Genomic DNA, 21853 nt, shown 5'->3' with positions numbered 1-21853 from the left:
CTCAATAGTAACACTCAAATAGTAAAAATTAGTATTCATAACTCATGCACATCTCCTTCATCACTTCTCCATTTAACAGAACGGAGGCAATTGAAGAGAAAGCTCTCAAATAGTTATTATGAAATAATAATAATAATAAAATATTTTAAAAAGACATCAAGCCTGAGGATGAGATTCAGAGATCCTGTTTTCCAACACAAACATGGCAAACAAAGCAGGGAGAATCTCATTTAGTAAATCCTATACTTTTACACTTAAAAATCCTTGCTGTTCACAAAGCTTGTGAGTTTTGAAGAGTTCTGGGGAAAAAAATACTTATTTAATGAGTGTTGCCATTACAACTGAGGCATTCATCATCTTCAGAACTCAGTCAATACTTAATAAATAATGGCTAAAATTTGATTAAGCAGACCATTTTACACATTTACAAAATAGTAATATTTAATGAAGAAGAACCATGAATTTGTCACTTCACACACATTGGGGCTTTTGTGCTCATCAATAAAAAAATAACTGTAATATTTGACCTGCATTGCTGAGATACAGAGAAAGTTTACTGTGTTTTTAGTGTCAGGGTTAGGTTTTCAACCTGATTCCCAGTTTACTAGTTGCAAACTAGACATATCAAAAATACACTCTTCACATGGAAGAGTGGTAGACAGCCAGTGCTTCAGTTCACTAGAAAGGCATGATTTACCTTATGGAAGTTCCTGAAATATGCTGCCTTCTCATCTGGAAACTTTTCTAGCCTCCTTGGCCCTTTACTGGAAGCCTTCTTGAAAACCAGCCAACATCGTCTGAAAATCTGGAAACAAAATCAATGGATTATATTAGCTTTTCTTTAGAGGTAGAAATTATCACAAATGCATTCAGTTACGTAATTCACTTAGCATGAAATTTTAAAGCCACCATATTTTATTTTAAATGGCCAGAAAACTCTGAAATATCAATTCTTTCTACACTAGTGATTCCAGTTCCTCAATTTATAGATATTGATTGTCAGTCTTTTACAGACTTTGTTGCTTCAGTTTCTCACACATGCCAAATTTGACAATTGCTGAGATGCAAGTAAATCCACGAACTTTGAACATGAAAAGAATTATAAGGCTGTCATTAAGGAAAGTGTTTTCAGATATCACTCTATGCATTTCTAGCTTTCACATTTATATTCTGTTTCTACAAGAGTATCAATGCCATTGAGAAACATTTATTGCAGCTTTTAACATAACACAGTAATCATCAGCTACTATAGTCTTGTACACACAGAAAAAGAAACTCAAGGTAAAAATAAGTGACCATCGCTGGGCATCTATTTCTCTCACTTAATTCAATGACAAACTTTCTAAGGAAAAACTATGCAAATTATTACATTTTGGGAATGTAGTATAAAAGAAAATCATCCAAGAAGCACAAACGAAAACATTTCAGTCAAAACCACACTAGATTTTGCTTAGAATGCATGTTTAAGACTATTTACCAAAGGTCTGATGATATTGCCATAACCAGAAGTTTAAAATTAATCAAACAAGACAACATTTGCAGTTCAAAGAGAAGCTGATCAAGGCTAATCTTCTAGTCTATTTGAGCAAGTAAGGGATTGTATATTAATCTGGTTTTAAGATCTATGGGAGTAGTTTACTTCATTTTCCTTTTCAGTAATTGCACAGCTCTGTGAAAAATATCATATGGAATTTTATGTTATTATTTTACTAGTACATTTAGAATAACACACAAAAAACATTAGCTAATGGCTCTCCCACCCATATACACAGAAGAGTCTTATTTCTTCAGAAATTCTACAGAATTTAATGCCATGACAAAAGAACTGCAGTACTATTTAGTTTGGATCAGATCAAGCAAATCTAATATTAGCGAAAAAAGGAAAAAAAAATCAATGAAATAGGGGCAGGGAGATCTAAACTGAGTTTTCCTCTCATAGTGTGATATTTTCTAAACTGAGTAAAAGCAGCAAATACAGTGCCACTAAAATAATTAAGCTTATTTAACCATATTTTGATAGAAGAATACTGACGCTATCCTGTTGTCATTATTTCAAATGAATGTTATCAGGCAAAACAAGTGTTTTCTTTTAAATACCTACTAATTGGACTATAAGAACAATACATTTAAATATTAAGATTTTTAGAAGACAAAATAGCATATAATGAAAACCTCTCTAATTATACTTAAAAAGCATACAAGTTTCTGTTTTTTTTTTTTTTTTTTTTCTTCTAAGGTTCTAAAGTGGCTACTGTACAGCTGTACTTTCTACCTCAGAAAATACTTCACCTAACCTGGGGGAAAGAAAAGACAATATAATTATCTCCTGAAAAAATGGCATTGCACTGTGGGACATTATAAACCATTTTTATTAGGTAGCGCTTTCTTCAAATAACCTCTTGGCAACACTGCAACTTATTTTACCAAAACTATAGCACTGCTCCCACAGTTATCTTCTTATTAACCCATATTAACTCTTCACAGTGTTATGGTGTGAAAATCTCCGCATTTGCAGGAGATGCAGAAGATTCACTTCTTTTTGAAGGGACTCCCTTTGACTCACTAGAAGCAATAGTTCCAACTGTCCTAAGAGGAAATATTTATTCATTTAATATGTGTTTCTTTTAATAATACTCCCAGCTCTTCTGGGAACTGTTCCTTTTTTAGGCTATGTGTATTTTCAGTTCATCTCTCCTCCTCTGAGGATAGTATTTTCCTAAGAAGTTCTTCACCAAGGTAAAAATCATTGCCTTCATTTCAATTCTTCTATTGATTTCCATTATCTGCACCTTAATAGTTTGCTGCCCTCACAGACATCTCTTTAGAAAAACAGATCAAGCCACAGGCCTCATCAGCAGTGACAGCAGGTTTTAGAACAGCCACAGAATCCTCATTTTACAGATGACCTGAATTTTGGACAGATGCTGATAAGGTAACAGAAATTTTACGTCAATTGACTGAGTTGTTTTATTATTATTTTTTTAATTATTATTATTTGTTTGTTTTTGTATCTACACCACAGTTACATTTTATTTTAATTTAAAATATCAGTTAGATCCAGTACCTCAGAAGCATGCCTAATAAATAGAAAGCTAGACAAGCTAGGTGACAGAGTCAAATTTCTTCCCAGGAGGATGAGAGTATCTTCCAGATAAAAGGTCATCTAATGCATACTCCGAAGCAATTCATTCAGTGACAAATGAGCAGGGTCTCCTGATTGGCAATTTCAGTCTTTTTTTCACTGGATATCAACCTGGGTGAGTGTGGAAGGGATTCTGAGGGTCTGCCAGCTGAACTGACAGAATTCAAGAGGGAGGCTTTGACTGCACCCCTCCCCCCCCCCTTTATTAGAGGTGTCTTCACAGTATCCATTGATGAGAGCCAAACGCCAGTTATCTTAAGGGATGCTCCTCATTAGGTCTAATCCCAGAGCTGTGTTGAACACAAAGGCTTTGGCATATATATGAGCTGTGGGAATGAATGGCTTTTGCTTTTAAAGCAGAACACTTTGAACTGCAAGAAGAAGGAACTCAAGTTTTACCTTTGGACTGCTACTGCTTTGGTTTATTGACAGCTGTTTTTTCCAGACCTCTAAGGAGAGGAAAGATCTGAAGAAAGCAATGGCTCACTCAGCACTCCTGACTTGGTGTGTATGTACACCAAGACACATCCTTGCATTTGATTTGATTTTTTTTTTTTTTAACCTACAATCACTTTTAAAACTGGTAAAAAAACTTACACAGTTCCAGTGGATTTCAGCAGCATTTTATCCGATCACAACAGACAGTTTGTACCATAGTGCTTGAAAATGCATTAGCATATGAATTTACCTATAAATATGAATAAATAGGTGCAGATGCAAGCACACAGCAAACAAACATTTGCCTTTCATAAGGCACCTCATTGTTATACAGAAACCTACTCAATTATTCACAAACTATGAGATACTCTTTTATCCCTGGCCTAGTTTAAGATGCCATTGGCTGTAATCAAAACTTCTGAAAGACTTCTGAAGTCCTCAGATAATTGGGGTAGTCATTGTGAAGGAATTCAGCATCAGCCCTTTAACAACAGAGAGAATGATAACCACTTGCAGGTTTTGTCTCTATAATATTTAGTACTTCCTGTGAGATTTGTGTCTGTTTCTCAGACATGCATAGTTGAAGAAATGCCAAATATTTGATCATTCAATCAGTTTTACAGCATTCTTGGATAAGCATCCAGTTCAACAGAAGTAATTTAATAATTTTCTATGAAGAACAAAAAACAGTTTAATGACATACTATTTTTTTTTCCCAGAGAAATTCAGAAAGGTAACATTAAATATGTGCTGTATTGGGGTTTCCTTTTTATTAAAGTATCATTTATAAGGACCCAAACTAGTTCAGTACAAGTCCTGAGGAGGACTCTAATGAAACTACCTGCTGAGTCCATGTCAGAGCAGAGTCTCTTCAAACAGAAATATTATTTCCTCTCTGTTTTGCAAGATGCCCACTGGGCAAAGCAGAAAAAACACTCCTCTCAACCCCACTATCTGTACACTTCCACATCAGTAAGCAATGGCACTAATTCAGCACACTTGTGGTCAGGTGAGAGCTGGTTCAGCTGCCACTTGCCATAGCACATAAGGACAATTTTCATGATGATGCAGAGGCTTTCAGGGGCAAGCAGCCTCTCTTGCTGAAGATGGACTCTGCATAGTCTTGTCCTGCAGCAAAGAAAAAGGAGTCCAGACCTGGAACAAAATAACCTTATCTCCCCAGCATGGTTCCTGAAATCTTTCTAGTCAAGAATTCAACTTCCATTGCTACTTCATTTAACCTTTAGATATCCCCTTTTTATATTTTACTTAAAACACTGCTACAGACCAATTTATGATGAAAATCTCTGCTTAATCCCTCCTTGCCTTTTCTTCTGCTTAATTCACCTTACTCTTCCAGTGATGTTCTTATTTTTTTTAATATTATTGACTAATATATGCAAAAGTCTGGCCTCTGAATAGATCGCTATTCTTCACATCTGTACCACAGAATTCTGTTTTATTATTGTCGTGGATATTCATAATAAACCTACTAAAGGACACATTACAGGATATCCATCGACTAAACTAGTTTTTTTGAAAGAAGGATTTTTTTTTCCTTTTCCTAAAAGAATTTAAAAGAATTAGCTTGCTGTGGGAATCTTACATATGAGTTTCCATTTTCCAAAGACTTATAAAGCCTTTTAATACTCATGTACAAAGATGCAATGCCTGTCTTTATCCACAGCTGTAACTAATTGAGCTTTGACAGTCATAACTGATATTTAGAGAAGGGATTTTTATTGACAAGTCTCTACATGTTATTCCAGAAATTCCACCTAACACTCAAAAAAAAAATTTGTTTTTCATTCATTTTAACGTTTAAGTAATCACCCCCCCCAAAAAAAAAAAAAAAAAAGTTACAGTTTTATAGATCTGTAATCAGATCACTTAAGATTTCTTAAAGAGATACATTCTTCTGAAATCTCCGTCCCTCTATCCAATAGTACAAATGGCAATAATTTCCTCTACTGCATTGGAATTGGAAAACCACCTGATTTTCTGTCAGTAGAAACATGACAGCTGCAGAAACATTAGTCTCTTGAGAGAAGCAGCAGGGAGCCAGCTCTTAGCTACCAACAGAAACCATCACTGACCAGGACAGGCTCCAAAGTATCGTTCATGGAGCTCTTTGCTAGAGAAATCCCAATGGTTCTCCCAGGAAGACACCTGCATACTAATATTCAGTCTTCGGTTTACATCACATTATTTACAGAAGAGGCTGGCTGATTTATCCTCCCATACTTTCCATGTGCAGAGATCTCTTATTAGATGACAAATCTGCAGTAAAAGCCCTAAAACATTAAAAGTTTAAATTGACTTTGTTAGTTTTCTCCATTAAAGGCGGATAAAGTTTTTATGGGGTATGTAAGAGAAATACAATATGTCATGAGATTAAAAAACAAAGACCACCAACAACAACAAAAGCACCTTGACACTCAAATTTAAAAAATGTAGCATTCATTGTAATAAAAATAAAAAGTTGTCACAATAAAGTCATATTTAACCATTGTTTTGACACCACTGCTTGTTGTTGTTATTTTGATTCTCCCATGCATACTTTGGCAAAGGGAGAAGAGATGAGAGGTGACATTTCACTGCTTCAGCGGAACTACACGTTGCACATTTAAATAAAATTTAAAAGGTACTGAAGAAGTTATTGTCTGTGAAAAGGCCCAAGAGAAAAATGAGAAGACAAAAATCACTCATGCCTCAGCTAAAGAGCAAATTATAAGATTTGAACTATTGCAGAATAAAGTCAACAGATTAAAAAAAAAGAAGTCACCATTGGAGTCCATCTACCTGTTACCAATACTTTGCATTAACAAGATAGAAGCAAGTATTGTTGTAACAACACATGCCAGTCCTCCCCCATTTGGTTTCTGGGCACATTTGAAATGAAGGTGCCCCAGAAACATTGTTTCTCCTGTCTTGACCAGCACAAATTTTACTGCCTACTTTTCTGAATTACAGTTACCACAGCACCGAGCAGGTATTTTACCAATGGCAAACTTCAATCTGGATGACAAAGCCAACAAGGAGAAATAATCCAGGCACTGAGCTTCCAAATGGGCACAGAGCAGTAGGAATCAAGGGTACTGCCCCTTAACCCCATGCTAAGAAGTTGCCCATTTCCCCACAGACAAGCAGGGTTTCCCCATGGCCATCTGACAACCAGAAATCTCTGCTCAAGCAGGAAGCAAGGCAAAAATAACCTACAGCCCTGATCAAATGTGTGAGGTTACTTGCTTCTGTCATTAGCTCTGGGATGTGGGGCTGTTTGTTCTTTACCACAAGATACAAAAACCCTTAGGAACATATTTTTTTTTTTTTCTCATTGATTTTAACTTTCCACTCTCTCTTGTCTATTTCAATATATTTTCTTCAAACATTGCCAAAGTGTCTATCACAAAACATTCACAGTAGGAGCAAAACTGCTTAAACTGTAAAGCCAGGATTCAAAAATCACAGATATATCCTAAAATGATCACTAGTAATGCCTGTAATAAGTTATTGTCTGAAGATGTGTTGTTGAAGGCTGTCAAATATGGAAAGATTCATCATATATTATATCCTTGCTCTTGCTCTTGAGCTTTATTTTATCATCCTAATTAGGAAGCAAAGATAAGCCTATAGTTTAGAAACCTTGTAGTATGACATTCTACAAGGTTATAGAAGACAATTAGGCCTTAGATCATTTTGGTGTCACAGTTCAAATCCTAAATATTTTTATAGCATATTTTTATTATTTTCCAGATTGCAAACATGATGGCATGTAAAAATAGGAATAGAAGAAATATAGAAACATCTGCCACAAACTCAGATTAGATCAATCCTTGTGGGCTTGATTGCAGTCAGTGAGAATTATGATGGTTAAAGATGATTACGGACAATTCACCCAGTTATACTATATATATGTCACTTTTCTATAACATACCATTATAGATTCATATACATGTTTATAATATACTATAATTTGTGGTTTTATAGTCACAGGCTATATATGTAATCCATAAGATTTATTTTACTATTAGGGAGTTCTGTGAAATCAAAGCACACCATAGTAATTTTTTCTTCTTTTGGGGGAAACAAGAGGGGGATACATATCTGGAAAGACTTGCATGTTTTATTCTTCTGAATAGTGATTTATTTTTATTTTTTATTTTTTTTTTTACCCTTAGGTACCTACAGCTTAAAAAATCGGCATCATTATTTTGCTTCAAAGCACCAGCTGGGCAGTTCAAGGATAGAAGGACAACAAAGAATGCACTCAGATTTCATAGCAGTCTGCACCTCCACAGAATTTATCACTTTTTATTTGAATCAATTATTTTAATAAAATCAGTTCCAGTAGCCATTTTTGGCTTTCTGCATTTCCAACTCCGTTTCGGCAAGATTAACGAAGATTAAGATTAATTTGAAGAAAAACTAATACTGCTCTCTTTATGTTTGGCCTCATAAAGTAGATAAAAAACAAACTGTTTACAACAGTTTTAGCAGGCATACAGCAGGAAAACCCTAGGATTTGGAATATTTTAAAGAAATGATTATGGCCAAGAAATATCAGGCATTTCATTGAGCTTAAAAAGAACATGCAGCAATTATCTATGAACAATTATGTGGCCAGAATTTGTACCCAAATCCATATCAAAAACTTAGAGAGAAAGCTGCAGTTTGATTACTCTCTAATATAGAATTTGAGTAATTTCTCAAACTGAACCAAGTTTGTGCCACTATTTTATTTCAGTCACCAGATGCTGTTGTTGTTTTTTGATGGAAACATCAGTTTTTTCACTGCTTTTTATACTGTTTTACTTTAATTAGTTACAAACACACATAGTCCACTTGAATATGACAGACTGAAAATAATGGTTTGATATTCTGCAATGAAAAGTAGTATTTACAGAGGAGAAGTTACAACTTCTCTCTTTCGTTTTTAATCATGTAGCTATATATTGAAGTAATGGAAATATCACTGGAGTAAAAGTTCTTAATTTTTGACTCTTCCATGTTTAAGTTTATTAAAGCTGAAACACAATAACTTTTACACATATTTAGTAGAAACTCATAACTTTGTTCTCAACAACAACAAAAATAAATAAAATAAAATAAAATAAAATAAAATAAAATAAAATAAAATAAAATAAAATAAAATAAAATAAAATAAAGGCACTTCCCACATCTGCAAGGGAATTTAATGTTGAGAAACAGATAAAGCTGGAGTCTTTATAATACAAAAAAATCAGACCTTTACACACAACCTGAAATAACACACTTACATTGAAAGGAGATATGAATCTACTCAGGTCCTAAGCATTGTACTTTAGGAAGGTAGGGATTTGTGAAAATAAGTGTTACACAATCAAAACCATGCAACAGAATACCTTAAAATGAAGCAGAGCTTCTGAACAGAACAGTAATATGTTCTATACTGAAGGACAAAAATTCAAATCATTTTTACAGCTTCAATTCAGAGGGTTGCGAGCTCAAATTCAGAGTCAAAAATTATTCTTTAGATTGACGTCATCATCAGATAGCGTTCTCTCACATCTACCTGTAATTCTCTCGACATTGCAGCATAGAAACCTCTCTCAGCAAAGCTATCACAGTCTTCAAGATGCTGTTATTTTGACTTATAAAATAGGTGGAAATAGTGTGCTTAGCATGAGATTTAATAAAGCTGATAACAGCACTAAGTCCAAAGCACTTTTCACAAAGATTAAAACTGTGAGTTGGATATAGATGCCACTGAATATTTATATAGGTGCATAATTTCTAACAGCAATTGATCCTCAGAGTAGAACAGGAAAGTCAGAGTCTTTTATTTTTGGATGTGCTTTGTAGTTTCAGCATGTGTCTATTAAATCCTGCAAAAACAGCCACATTAATACTGGTGAAAGACAATTGTGATCTATAGGTGCTGGTATTAAGCACTTGGTCACTGTTCCAAGCATTCTTGAAGTGTATGCAACATACTTAAATACAGCAAGATTAAACAATATGCTAATGTAGAAGAAAAGCCCTTCAAACATCCTCTGATATATTGTATTGAAGAACAGCATATAAATTCTGAAAACTGCACTTATCCATGACATGTGATTCAATAAACCTCTAAAGTAGCAGGTTGTATGAATCAATCATTTCCTAAAAATCAAATTTATCATTTTTTTTTCCAATGGAGTTACACATTCTGTTTTGACTCTCCTTTAAGCATTATGACATCCACTAGATTTTATGGAGAAATTAATTTTATATAGAAAAGAAGGTGCTCTGAAAAGTGAAGCCTACTATACGATTAAAGTAGTACCCTGAAAACAGAAATGATCAAGAGGATGTCTAATAACAGTGAAGTTTTACTGATATTTGATCACCTGAGCTACTGTACCCTTAGGTTAAATTCTTCTGCCAAAGAATCACAGGTTTAACAGATGCCAAAGTCCCCCCAAAGACCTTCATTAAATATTTTAACCTAACTGAAGGGGAGGAAAATTAACTAATAGCTGTAAGTAACTGGAAATAGTTAAAAGATCCAAATTTGCAAGAATCCTCTGCAGTAGTAATAAAAAAGATATTCAAAAGAAGCTTGCTGTTGAATAGTTTGGTGAAGTTTTTTGTTTGTTTGTTTGTTTGTTTTCCAGTATTCACAGAACTATCTGGAATCTGTAAAGTTGAAGCAAACAAAAAATCTTATTTGCTCTAGATAAAAGTTTAAGAGGAAGATGTATATAATAAATATTTCAAATACTTCACTCATTTGTATTAGTGGTATGTTTTCTGCCATTTCTGCTACTTATTTTAAAGAATTTCCTGAAAATCTCTAAAATATATATATATATATATATCTTCTATTGCAATGTATCAGTATTGCAGATGTACCAGTTTTCTATTGCAATTCATCAGTATTGCACTGGGAAGAAAAAAAAGAGAAAAAAAAAAGGAGAGAGTTGTCTAAGCAAGAAAAGGGTGAGAAAACAAACATATTTACACAAAACTAAGAGGATTTGGAAGAAAAAGCTATAGCCGTTAGCTCATGTAACTACTCATATCAAATCTGTTCAGCTTTTGTTGCAACAGCAAATTTTTAACAGATAAAGACAGCATTTACTCAAAGAAAACTAGCATGAATGATCTTCCCTAAGAACTCAAAAGCAGCTGGTGTGCTACATCCCCACCCAGCACATCCTCTGGGGATATGTGTTGGTACGGGGGTTGGAAATAATTTTGTTGCAACCCAAGGGAAATAATGCAGAGGAAAAGCAGATGGTCTCCAAATCCAGGTTTCATAAGTACAAAAGACCACTCTGAATTCCCTGCTCTGTACCTGTGATAGATCTCAAAAAAAGTCTGCCCTGGAAGTGTTTTAGAGATTCACCCAAAGTTTATCCAAGTAAATCCACAGAAGCCATGTCAGTGCCAATATGCTTTAACTCAAACCCAACACAGTAAAACTTAAGGCATCATAGATCAAATGAAAATTTCTTCGGTAAAGGAAAGGTGGTAACCAAATCAATTATATTATCTCAAGAAACAACCAATCAAACAAACAAACAAAAACCGTCATTGCTTCCACTGATTATCATCAGCTTTCTAGACCCTGTAGGAGATAAGACTATCCTTTTACAATTACTCCCAATGGGCAGAAAAAAGTGATTAGTCTGCTCAGTTGACGCTATCTATTTTGATATTCTAAACAGCTGCATACAAATAGAAATATCTTGATTTTCTTTGCTCTGGGGACCACCTAGGGACAGGATTGGACAGCAGAAGAGAAAAAATACTGCAATATTTGTGGTCAAATTAAAGAGACAAACTCTGATATGCTATATAGACAATACGCTATCTAGCATCCTGGTTCAATATTAACTAGAACAAGTCCTTTTTCTCACTTGCAGTACTAAAAGCGCAACTGCAGAAAACTGTGTTGTTGACATCCTGTGACTGCTGAGATAGTGTTGGTTACAGGTTCTGAAGTTGTAATATGTATTCTAATACAAAAGAGAAGGAGGGAGGGAGACAAAAATAAGCTTGTATACTCATTAGTGTTACCTCTACATTAGTAGTAACTGGCAGTATTACCAGAAGCAAGATTTGGCTTTGCAGTATTAACTGATTAATCCTAACACTTTAGTTGTGAAGTTTCAGATAGAGACTTAAAAAGTAGGAGACTTGTCACAGATACAGTTTTATATGAGAGCCAATCAGTTAACTCACAAAATCAGAACAAGTCAGCTTTTTTTTTTAAGCAATCTTTCCATGCAAAAAGAAAACTATAGTTACAATATAAAATATGCAGATTGTATGGAAAATATCTCGTAGGGTCAATAAAATAATTATTATTTTTATCTAGCTTTATTAATAGCCACTCTGAATAAGAACATACTATGAATCATGAACTAAATGAAAGTTGTCAAATTCTGATGAACACAGAGGCTGTCAGAGTGTGGACTAAGATTTTTGGGGGGGCATTTTTTTTTTTTTTTTCAATTTTGTATTAATGAAATAAGCAAAGTGTGATGAGCAATTCTTCATTATGCAGTATGAGTAATTCTTACCTTCTTCAAGGTAAGAGTTTATGTACATAGTACCAGTAGACTGGCTCACCACAGGTACTGTCTTACACATCAAGAGTCCATAGAAAGTGTACTTTTTTGACCTATTTGTTTTGTAATGAAGTTATGGAGAAATAAACATTACTTCCACCTCTGAAAATTCCCAAATGCTGTTCAATACCTTAAAATCAAGGGAACCAAAGGAAGGAAAAAGTTATCAATGTGGAATTACATAAATGAAACTCATAACCCCAGGCATCCTCAATGAATGGTTCAGAGTTGTTGTTTAGATTTACATACTTATGCACACCAGATAATACATACTGACAGCAGTAGGTAAATTTCAGTCTCTGCATGCTAACTAATATATTTTCTGGCCATACACCAATAGATTTATTGATGTATTTCTAACATAAGTAGGTCTCTAAACTCCCAGTTATGTTTCCAGTATCTTGGAAATCAACCCAAGCAACTCTTTTTATTAACAAGAAAAATAAAAAATAAAATAGAAAAAAAAAATTAAAAAGGGTATCCAGCATATAGACAGATCTAAGTGCAGCACTGCAGAGCAGCAATTGCTACACATACTACCATATTGTTTTAAAGCCTGCATTAAGGTGACTCAGCTTGCATATCAACTGAAATAGTTAGGTGAGAATTAGGCATAGATGAATGAGAAAAAACGTGCAAGTCACTGAGCCCTGCCTCTTTGGTTGTAGAAATCCATGCAATAGGTGGCCACCACTTTTTGAACTTCTTCTACACATCAACATATTTATATCCAAAGAGATAACTGAAGTCTGTCAGTTTTTCTTGTCCTTGTACTGGCTTACCAGAATAGACTAATTCCGTTCCTGAGGGGTAGAAGGAGAACAGTATCAGGCATTTCGCAGTCATGCTTCTTTTTTCATAGCTTTGGAAAGCCAGTTTTTTGGGGGGAATTAATTCATAAGTCTTGCCCAGCAGAAATTTTAATTCTTGCAGCTAACATTTTCACGAATGGATTTTTGCCTTTGAATCCAAATCACTTGGTTTAGTATATTCTTCTGTTGCCTTTAGTGCTTTTAACATGTATTATAATGAATATATCAGCAGGAAGAACTGTTTAAGTGCAGACACAGTAGTTCAATACAGAATTCAGCAGTGAATTCACAGCATCAGTTCACAGCAAGACAGTCACTGTGACACTCAGTAGCTGAGGATCCTGAACCATCTTACCTTTTTGATGACAGAACCTTTTGTTCTACTTCTCTTTAGAAGGATCCTGCTCTATTCTTTTTAGTCAGAGCATAGTATGTAATTTCTCCTTCATCTCTTCTACCTTTCAAATTAATAAGCCACTGCTTCCTATTGTTTTCCCTCAGGTCTTTTTAAGTCTGCCTGCTGGTCTTTAAACATCTTTCAATAATCACCTTAAATGAGTTCAGTCATGGTTTATGATGGATTTATGCTTTTAGACTTTATAAATGAATAAAAATATTACATAAATGGACCTGACCCATAATGGAACATCTATCAGACATCTTTACAATGAAATATTTCACTGCACATTTCACAGAATTCTACATTTCTCTACTATTACCTCTATTATTGCTGCTATGTCTACTGATGCATATAACAAATTCCTTTTCTGCTGTTAACAGGCTTCATTCTTCTGTTATTAGCAGCACAGCAATTAAGGAATATTATTAGCATTAGTAATTGTCTCACAGGGTAAGTTACTGGAGATGTACTAGAATGCCATAGAATACATAGTCTGCTTATTTCCATCCTACACACAAAGCTGAAATCTTCTATTTTTATAGGAGACATACCAAACAAAACATTCTACAACAATACTTGTTTGGATGCAAAGTCTTTTAAAATATTTTCCAGATATTTTAGATGCTTCTATCCTTGTTTTTGGAGTCTGCAGAAACATCATTAAAAAGCAGTGGTTTCCAATGGTACAGACATTGTAAAGGTACAGGCAATGAAGACGAGTTCTTGGGGTTATTATAATTTTTTCTATACTTAGTCTTTTACGAAAGTAATAGCATAGTTGTTAACTACACAGTTTCTGAGTCTTATTTATATTCAGCTTTTCGAGTCGTCTTCTGCACATGAGGGTCTCACAGTTAGTTACCTGCATCTTAAAACAGTGAAAGCAGTATTATCACTGACCACAGACAGAAACTGGAAGAGAGAAGTGGTATATTTCAAAATTTAACTAATTTATAGGTACTAAAATTGGAAAATTCATTAGCACAGAGGATGTAAACAAAGTGTATGTTCTTCAAATAACAATACTAATGATAATAAAGCACTTGCAAGGTTTACTGACTGAAGTCCTTCATTTCTAAGGCAGCACGTTTTCAGATATTACCACTGGTGATTAAAATTTCTTAGAACTGTCATGAAGATGGTGTGTATCATATAAGAGAGTGCTTAAATTAAGAAATCTATTTTAGTATCTCTTTCATTACTGCTGCAAAGAACTCTTGCAAATTGTGAACAGCAAAAGTTTGATATGATGGCTGAGATTATTTTAAAATCACATAATAAAAGTCAACAGTCCCACTCAGGGCTGATGGACTAGCTAACCTCAATGATCCTAATGACTAAAGGCAGCCTTTAGTTTGCATTTTCTTTAAGAGAAAAATTCAGGTGCATTTCTCTCTGAAGAGGTTTTCTGAGGAAAAATGACTTGGAGATGTATTTCTCTACAGACACTTTTTTTGTTGTTGTTGTTCTTCTTCTGTTTTGCCTTTTATTCTCTTTAAAATTGGATTTAAATGAGGTTGAGCAGAATTGGTCCACAGGGCCTATGAGAGGTTTTGCCACTTGTCGACAGGGTTTGACAGGGCTGTCAAGCAATGGCAATGGCTGGAAGGTATCAAATCAGTTTCCTATCATGATCTAGTTCTGCAAATGTTAAAAGAATTAATACAATTTGCTTCTCCCAAGCCAACCTTGGTCTCTCTTTCCATTTCCCCTCCCCTCATCCTTCTTACTGCTGTACTCTTGTCAGCAGCAAAAATGTCAGCTTTTGGGAAAACTTAGGATGACAGCTCTTTCCCCACTTAAGATTGCAAAAACATCTGAAATTCTACTTTCTCCTTTCCAAATAAAGGTCTTCCCAAAAAGGGTTGTCAACAGAAATTTTTAAAAAGTCAATGAACTAAACTATGGGTCTTTTAGCAATGGTTGTGGCCCACTATGCCACTATGTACCTGTAAAATTTGATTACGATGTCTGTGGATTAAGGTTTAGTTATTCCTAAAAAAAATAAAAAATAATGTGTTTAGTGTTGCTTTTTCTAGAGTAAGGATATGTATTTTTTTTTCCTAAATTCATCATACTCTATGCCTCTGAATTCCATAATTCTGACCTCAGCTCTTCAGTCTATACATAGCACAGTTCAAAACATGCACACAGATGTAAGACTCTGAAAAAAAGCTGAATAGAAAATAGATTTCAAGCTCTCAAATGTTAGTTTCCATTGTTTTGAAAGTATGAAGGAAGAGAAATAACTCCATATCTGGGATCAGAGTTCTATCTGCTATTACAAAAATGTGTGCTTTTACTTAACATCATACAATGCACTCTCTGTTGACAAGTTTTCAAAGTTTTGACCACATCGTCTAGATACTTATACCACAACACTTCTGGGATAGTTCAAAACTTGTATCTTTTACTCCCAGTCTAGGATAACTCGCACCCTGCACATGCTAAATACAATGATTTTGTTAAATTTTATAGAAGAAATAGTATAGGCACCATATGGATTTTTAAATTAAGGTGCTTATTTCCACAAGGACACTTTTCTCTCCTTTTCTGTGTCATGTTTTATGAGAAGCACAGCACAAATCAGCATTTACTTCTGTTGTTGTAGTAGTGTTTTGGATGAAAACATCCATCATGAATCACAGAATCACAGAATTAAGGTTGGAAAAGACCTCTAAGATCATCTGGTCCAACCATCACTCTACTACCAACGTCACCCACTAAACCACGTCCCTAAGCACCTAACTTAGTCTAGAAAGGCCACAGGCTCAAACCAACTGCTTTCTCTAGATTTCATCAAGGCACTTAACACCTTGCAAACTAGAAGTTAAAATTTCATTGATATTTAAATGTATCGCCTCTGTATTTCTAACATTCTTATACTACTGCAGAAGCACTCCAGTGTCACAACATCGAGACTGATGTGACTCCACAGATGTAAATTATTGCTTGAAGAGAAGAGAATGTGCTTCCAAGCATTCCAGAAAACTCATTTCCTGCATGTCACCTGCAATTAATGATAGCTGAATGAATAAGACAAAAACTTATGTGTGAAGAAGACACACAGGACGAATAAATAAATTTGATTCATTCATTTCCATCTAAACAACTGCAAATACCACTGAAGGCAAGCATAGCAAGTTATCCAAGTTATTGACAGGTTGTAAGACACGTCAGAAGTGATAAAAATTTAAAACAAAACAGAACACATTTCTCATTTTCAACTCCTGGTAGTAGATTCCGTTAAGAAAATATGACAGTGGTAAATATATAAATAAAAAGAGATTGGCTACCCTTCTTTTTATCTTACCTTACTTCTGTTTTCTTGCTCATATATAAGTATTTCCCCTGCCCCCCAAGGAAGCACATTTCCAAGACTAAACAGAACTCAGACAAACAAATTTGGTTTCTGAAAATTAAAATGGAACGAGCACTAAGTTTTTATCTTGTCTCACTGAAGAGTTATTTTTCGGATAGAATGAAATAACTAACTTTAGCTCTCAAGAGAAGACTCCCAGACGGTCAGAGTCTGAGCACAGGAAATTTTGCCAGTGGAAATGGCAGCTTATGCCTCAGTGATTCAGTTGTCTTGTTTATGTGATCAATTTGTGCAGGAATTTCACCTCTGAACCTCTTGCATATATTCAAGCAATAGTGACTAAAATATGGAAGAGAAAGAGAGGCCCAAGAAAGTACCGTCATGACCTTGTGACATGGTCAGATACCCACTCTACTTGGAGGCAGTCACATCTGGCCTTGTGGCTGAAAGCCACAATGGATGGCTGTCTGTAAAAACAAAACAAAACAAAACAAAAACAAACAAACAAAAAAGCTACTTCAGGAACAACTAATACTTCATCATTATCATTCAGGACATCTCATAGGAAAGTTATGACTCAGACACACATTTTGTCTTAGACGCATCTCCTGTGACTACAGTGGACAACCCCTAAAAATTACTCATCTCAAACCTGAATGATCCTGTTCAGACCCACAGGAAAGATATTTCCTGCACTGCAGCAAAACAAGCAGTATAACCGTCTCAGAAATGAGCATTTTCTTCTTGTATTGTTTTACAATGTTGTCTATCCCTTTCCCTGCAATACCTGTCCTTAATCCTTCCAAACCAAGCAAAACAAATATCTGACAGAATCCCTTCTTCTGCATGCATGCACACGGATACCCAATCAGAAACTTCAAAGCAAATAATTGCTGGTACATCCTTCCTCCACTGTGCTAATTTCTTGAAATGACTGAGAACTGGTGGTAAGGCTTACTGGAAAACAATTATACTCTTTCACATAAACAGAAAAGGTAGGATAACAAGGTATTGATGTAAACTCCTAGGTTGAAAGAGTCTTTTCTTAGTTTTGAATCAAGCACAGACCCTGAACCTCTCAAAGTTCAAACAGATGCTTGACATGTCAGCTATATTTAAAAAAAACAAAACAAAACAAAACAAAACTCATTATTAAAATCAATGTTTGGCACTGTATTTTTTTCCCTACTACTGCAGCCTAGAGATTTCTCCCTCACTTATTTCTTTGCACTGGATCTGGAAATGAAGAACAAGTAAGAACTGGTGGCATCTCAGGAATTTCCATAGCAACACACCAATTTACCAGGCATCACCATGACTCTACTGTCAGTGAAAGCTGAAAGAAAAGCAAGGCTGAGGAAGTGTTTTTCACGAATTCAAACACATGGCTAATTTCAAGCAGACCAAATTCTAACTTCAGTTAGAATACTGGTACAAATATTTAAAAATAATAATAAAATAAATCAATCTTAACATGCAGTTTATTTCCTGTAGACCTCAAACAGTGAATGGATGACTACTTTAAAATAGTCACTAGATTTCATCATTCCATTCTGTATATTATTTGCATTACAGTAAAGATTACTTAAATAAGGAGTGACATCTTCACGTTTTACTGCAGTAGTACTCCATATATTCATTCGAGGATAGAAGAATATAAAACATACTAGGTTTTAAATACGAATTTGATTTAAAATTTCCTTGCCTACTTATGACATTCATTATTTACTAAACAATACTTACAGAAATTTGATATTCAGAACAGCATAAGTTTCATTTTCAATTAACAAACAGAAAAGCTCTGGAAGAAAGTTACCATGTTAATAAGTGATTATCACTAAAGATACCAGTAAAAATAAAAAAGTTACCTAATACCACAAGAACTAAACTCATTTTTTTATTAATTATTATTATTATTTTTTAATAAATCCCAGGAGATTATAGTTTTCATGTGAAATCTTAAAGCTAATTAAAAATTCATTTGACTACAAATTGTTATGTCTCCTATAATCCAAACCAATTAATCATCATGCTTCTATCAGAGCATTTAAAATATATTATGTTTTTATAAATTGATTACAAAAAAGCAGTCATAATAAAAAGAAAAAAAAAGGCAAAAAAAATTAAAAACACAGTGAACACTTGTTCTGTCTTCCATAGGGTCTCCGCCTTTTATGGAGTGCTTGAGTGATGAATCAAACCTCCTTATTTTCCTTCTTTCCAACTCACACCATTACAATTCCAGCCTACCCACATACTGACCCATCAAAAAGCACGATCTTTTTCCCCAAGTCCTTTTCAGGGATTCACAACAACAAAATAAAGTTTAATACCTTTTTATAAAACCAAATGCTTCCAGAGTCACTTAGCCACAGGTATCTCAGTGAGATCATCTTAGACAACCATCCCATAGCTGGAAGATTTAATACACTTGTGTGACTTCAAGAAGTTGCTGCACTAAAAAATGGGTCTATAACCAGATGAGGATAATTTTTTCAGTCAGGAGTGGGGTAAAGAACAATATGGATGGCCTTCCAGTGTTACGTATCACACAAAGCCCTGTTTGATGCTTTGTTACATGATGCCTGGTACCTTAAAAGACAAATGGCTAACTGCATGGAGACAGAACTGGTATGATGACTGAAAATGTTTTACGATGAAGGAAGGTAATGATTTGCAATCCGTGTTTTATGTGACAGTGAGAGAACCTCAATACAAACTGTAAGTGAAGTCAAACTTTAAATTGTTCTTAACATATCAGGAACCTGATCTTCTCTCTGGAAGAGATCTGAGCTGTGGTATGAATATACTGTTTACTGCACCCTTCCTATTACCTTATCCTCAGAACTCTTAACCCATCGTCCCTGTAGTCCCTGCAGAACTCCTCTTACCCCATCCTCTCATCCTCCTTATTTCCTCCAATTTCAGCTCAGATTTGTGAACTTGCTCAGCACCATTGTTCTTGCTCTCACTGCACTCAGTCCCATACTTCAAGAAGCAAACTTTCCCAGCTTGCCTCCACTCATTCCAGTACATTTCCTACTTGCCCTGTCTAGGAAAGCAATGAGTGTCTCTCCCTTCTTTCTTACTTGAAATTCTGAGTTCAGAATCTCACTTATACCAGGCTGCCAAACACTCTTTAGTCACACAGTGCAGTGAAACATCTAAATGTACAATTATTTACCTAAGAGACATGAGCAATAATATAACATTGTCAAAGGACAAACAATGCAGTGTAGTGACAGGACAAGGAGGAATGGCTTTAAACTGAAAAAGGGTAGGTTTAGACTAGACATAAGGAAGAACTTTACTATGAGGGTGGTGAGGCACTGGAACAAGTTGCCCAGAGAAGCTGTGGATTCTTGAACTTCCCCAGAAGTGTTCAAGGCCAGGTTGTATGGGGCTTTGAGCAACCTGATCTAATGGGAGGTGTTCTTGACCATGGCAGGGGGTTTGGAAATAGGTGATTTTAAGGTCCCTTCCAGCCCAAACCATTCTATGATTCCCAAATATTTGGCTGTAAATCCATTATCTCTAAACTTTTCCCATTCTGTCTCACCTTTACAATGCATAACCACTTATCCTTTTTACTTGCTTGTTCTTAAATATCTACCTTTCACAGGAAGATATTCACTTCACCTTGTAAGTATTGTTGATGCAGGGTAACCTAGGAGAATTAAAGAAGAAAATAATAGCTCATATCCCTGTCAGGTCTCAGTACATAGGGTTGATTCAGTTAACCTCAGTAATGTGTGGCTTCTCTTTTGCTGCCTATCAATGACTTCAGTAACTTCTACACCAGCTGAAAGGCTCAGTGTTCAGACAATGTACTTGGTTTCCTTAATGTACTTTGAGAAAAATGTTCCAAAATTTTCAGCCAAAAGCCCTCCAAAAGAGTCTCCATAGTAGGTCCACAGCTGCTGCCACTTCCCCCAATACATGTATGCAAACTGGTGCATATGCAAAGCTGAAGACCTACCTGCCATGCTCCATAACTACTGTTTTGTGATTGTTCACTTTTCTCATGACACTGAAAACCAGCTCTCTGCAAAGTAGATGGTTTGCATAACTTGTCCTGGCCACCTGTATTCTGCCTTTATTGTAAGCAGTGAAATCGCATTTCCCCTACCTTCTACTGTATCTTCTTTATCTGTTGAATACATGCGACAAGGCATGCTTGTCTTTATCGTTTCATAGATATGTTGTTGCTATAGCATTGGATTTACTTTTCTATTTTAGACTTGCAACACTGTGAACTATAAATACAAAAACAAAATCTTCAAATATTTAGCTTCCTGTTATACTGTTAAGACACCATCTTTGGTTTGCCTCAAAATTATATGAAGACTCAAATTGTGTAATTAAGAAGACATATTTCAGGTGCTACATATGCAATTGTAAATATTTATTCATCATCTTTTTTACTTTAATCTATGACAGAGGCCCCTGATCCAACAGCTGTGGTGATGTAGGCAGTGTAACGGCCTGGGTAGGAAGACAGTATTATGTTGTGAGAGCAAGGTAATAACTTTATGCAAAAATGATTTTCACTGTTCATTTTTCTAAAGAGCAAAATCATTAAAAGTACAGCATAATGCTCTGTAATTATAATCTATGTCATTTCCCCTGTTAAAAATACATTCTAATTGCTTTAAGTGAAAACACATCATTATAACTTCTCTTGATAGGGGAGCTAATAAATAGATTAGTAAAATCCTACAGTCAGTACATTAAATCATGTTTATTCATTTGTCTGAGACCGGAACATATAACGTACATCTTCTTATGGAAAGACACAATTATGGGGAATGGCTGGGTTGTGGAATTAGCCAAGGGATTTTGAGTTTTCCACATCTTGTTTGATGGTGTGAATCCTACCCAGCTTGGTGTTGAATGAAACTTATTACCATCTGCTGTCTACACAAAGAAAATAAGTTATCTTTGCCCAGTTCCAAGTTCACGGGTGTCCAGCATTACAGCAACTGACAACAATTAGCACATATTTAAGTAATGTCAGCAAAAAGGCAGAAGATTTTAACAGTATAACAAAGACACTTATTTAATTTGATATGAGGAGTTTATCAATGCTACTTTTTGGGAAGAAGAAGGATGATGGTGTGGACACAATATCAATTATTT

General features: G+C 35.0%; 1 protein-coding gene across 4 annotated transcripts in view; it reads right to left on the bottom strand.

Moving 5' to 3' along the window:
• Window positions 1-21853, bottom strand: part of DOK6 (docking protein 6) — a 238630-nt gene that overhangs the window by 141274 nt on the left and 75503 nt on the right. For 3 of the 4 annotated variants that reach the window (XR_014579799.1, XM_083824245.1, XM_083824243.1), the window contains exon 2: window positions 698-805. Coding sequence is in view for 3 of the 4 variants with exons in the window: in XM_083824245.1 (XP_083680371.1) it covers window positions 698-805 (108 nt within the window). In the remaining variant the exon portion in view is untranslated. Of the gene's footprint in view, window positions 1-697; window positions 806-5676; window positions 5847-21853 lie in introns of those variants that run through there. The other variant, XM_083824244.1, reaches the window with a different exon arrangement.

Source organism: Anser anser, assembly GCF_964211835.1.
Source record: "Anser anser genome assembly, chromosome: 2".
Classification (NCBI taxonomy): domain Eukaryota; kingdom Metazoa; phylum Chordata; class Aves; order Anseriformes; family Anatidae; genus Anser; species Anser anser.
Note: the sequence above shows the minus strand (reverse complement) of the source record. Positions and strands in the feature narration are given on the sequence as shown.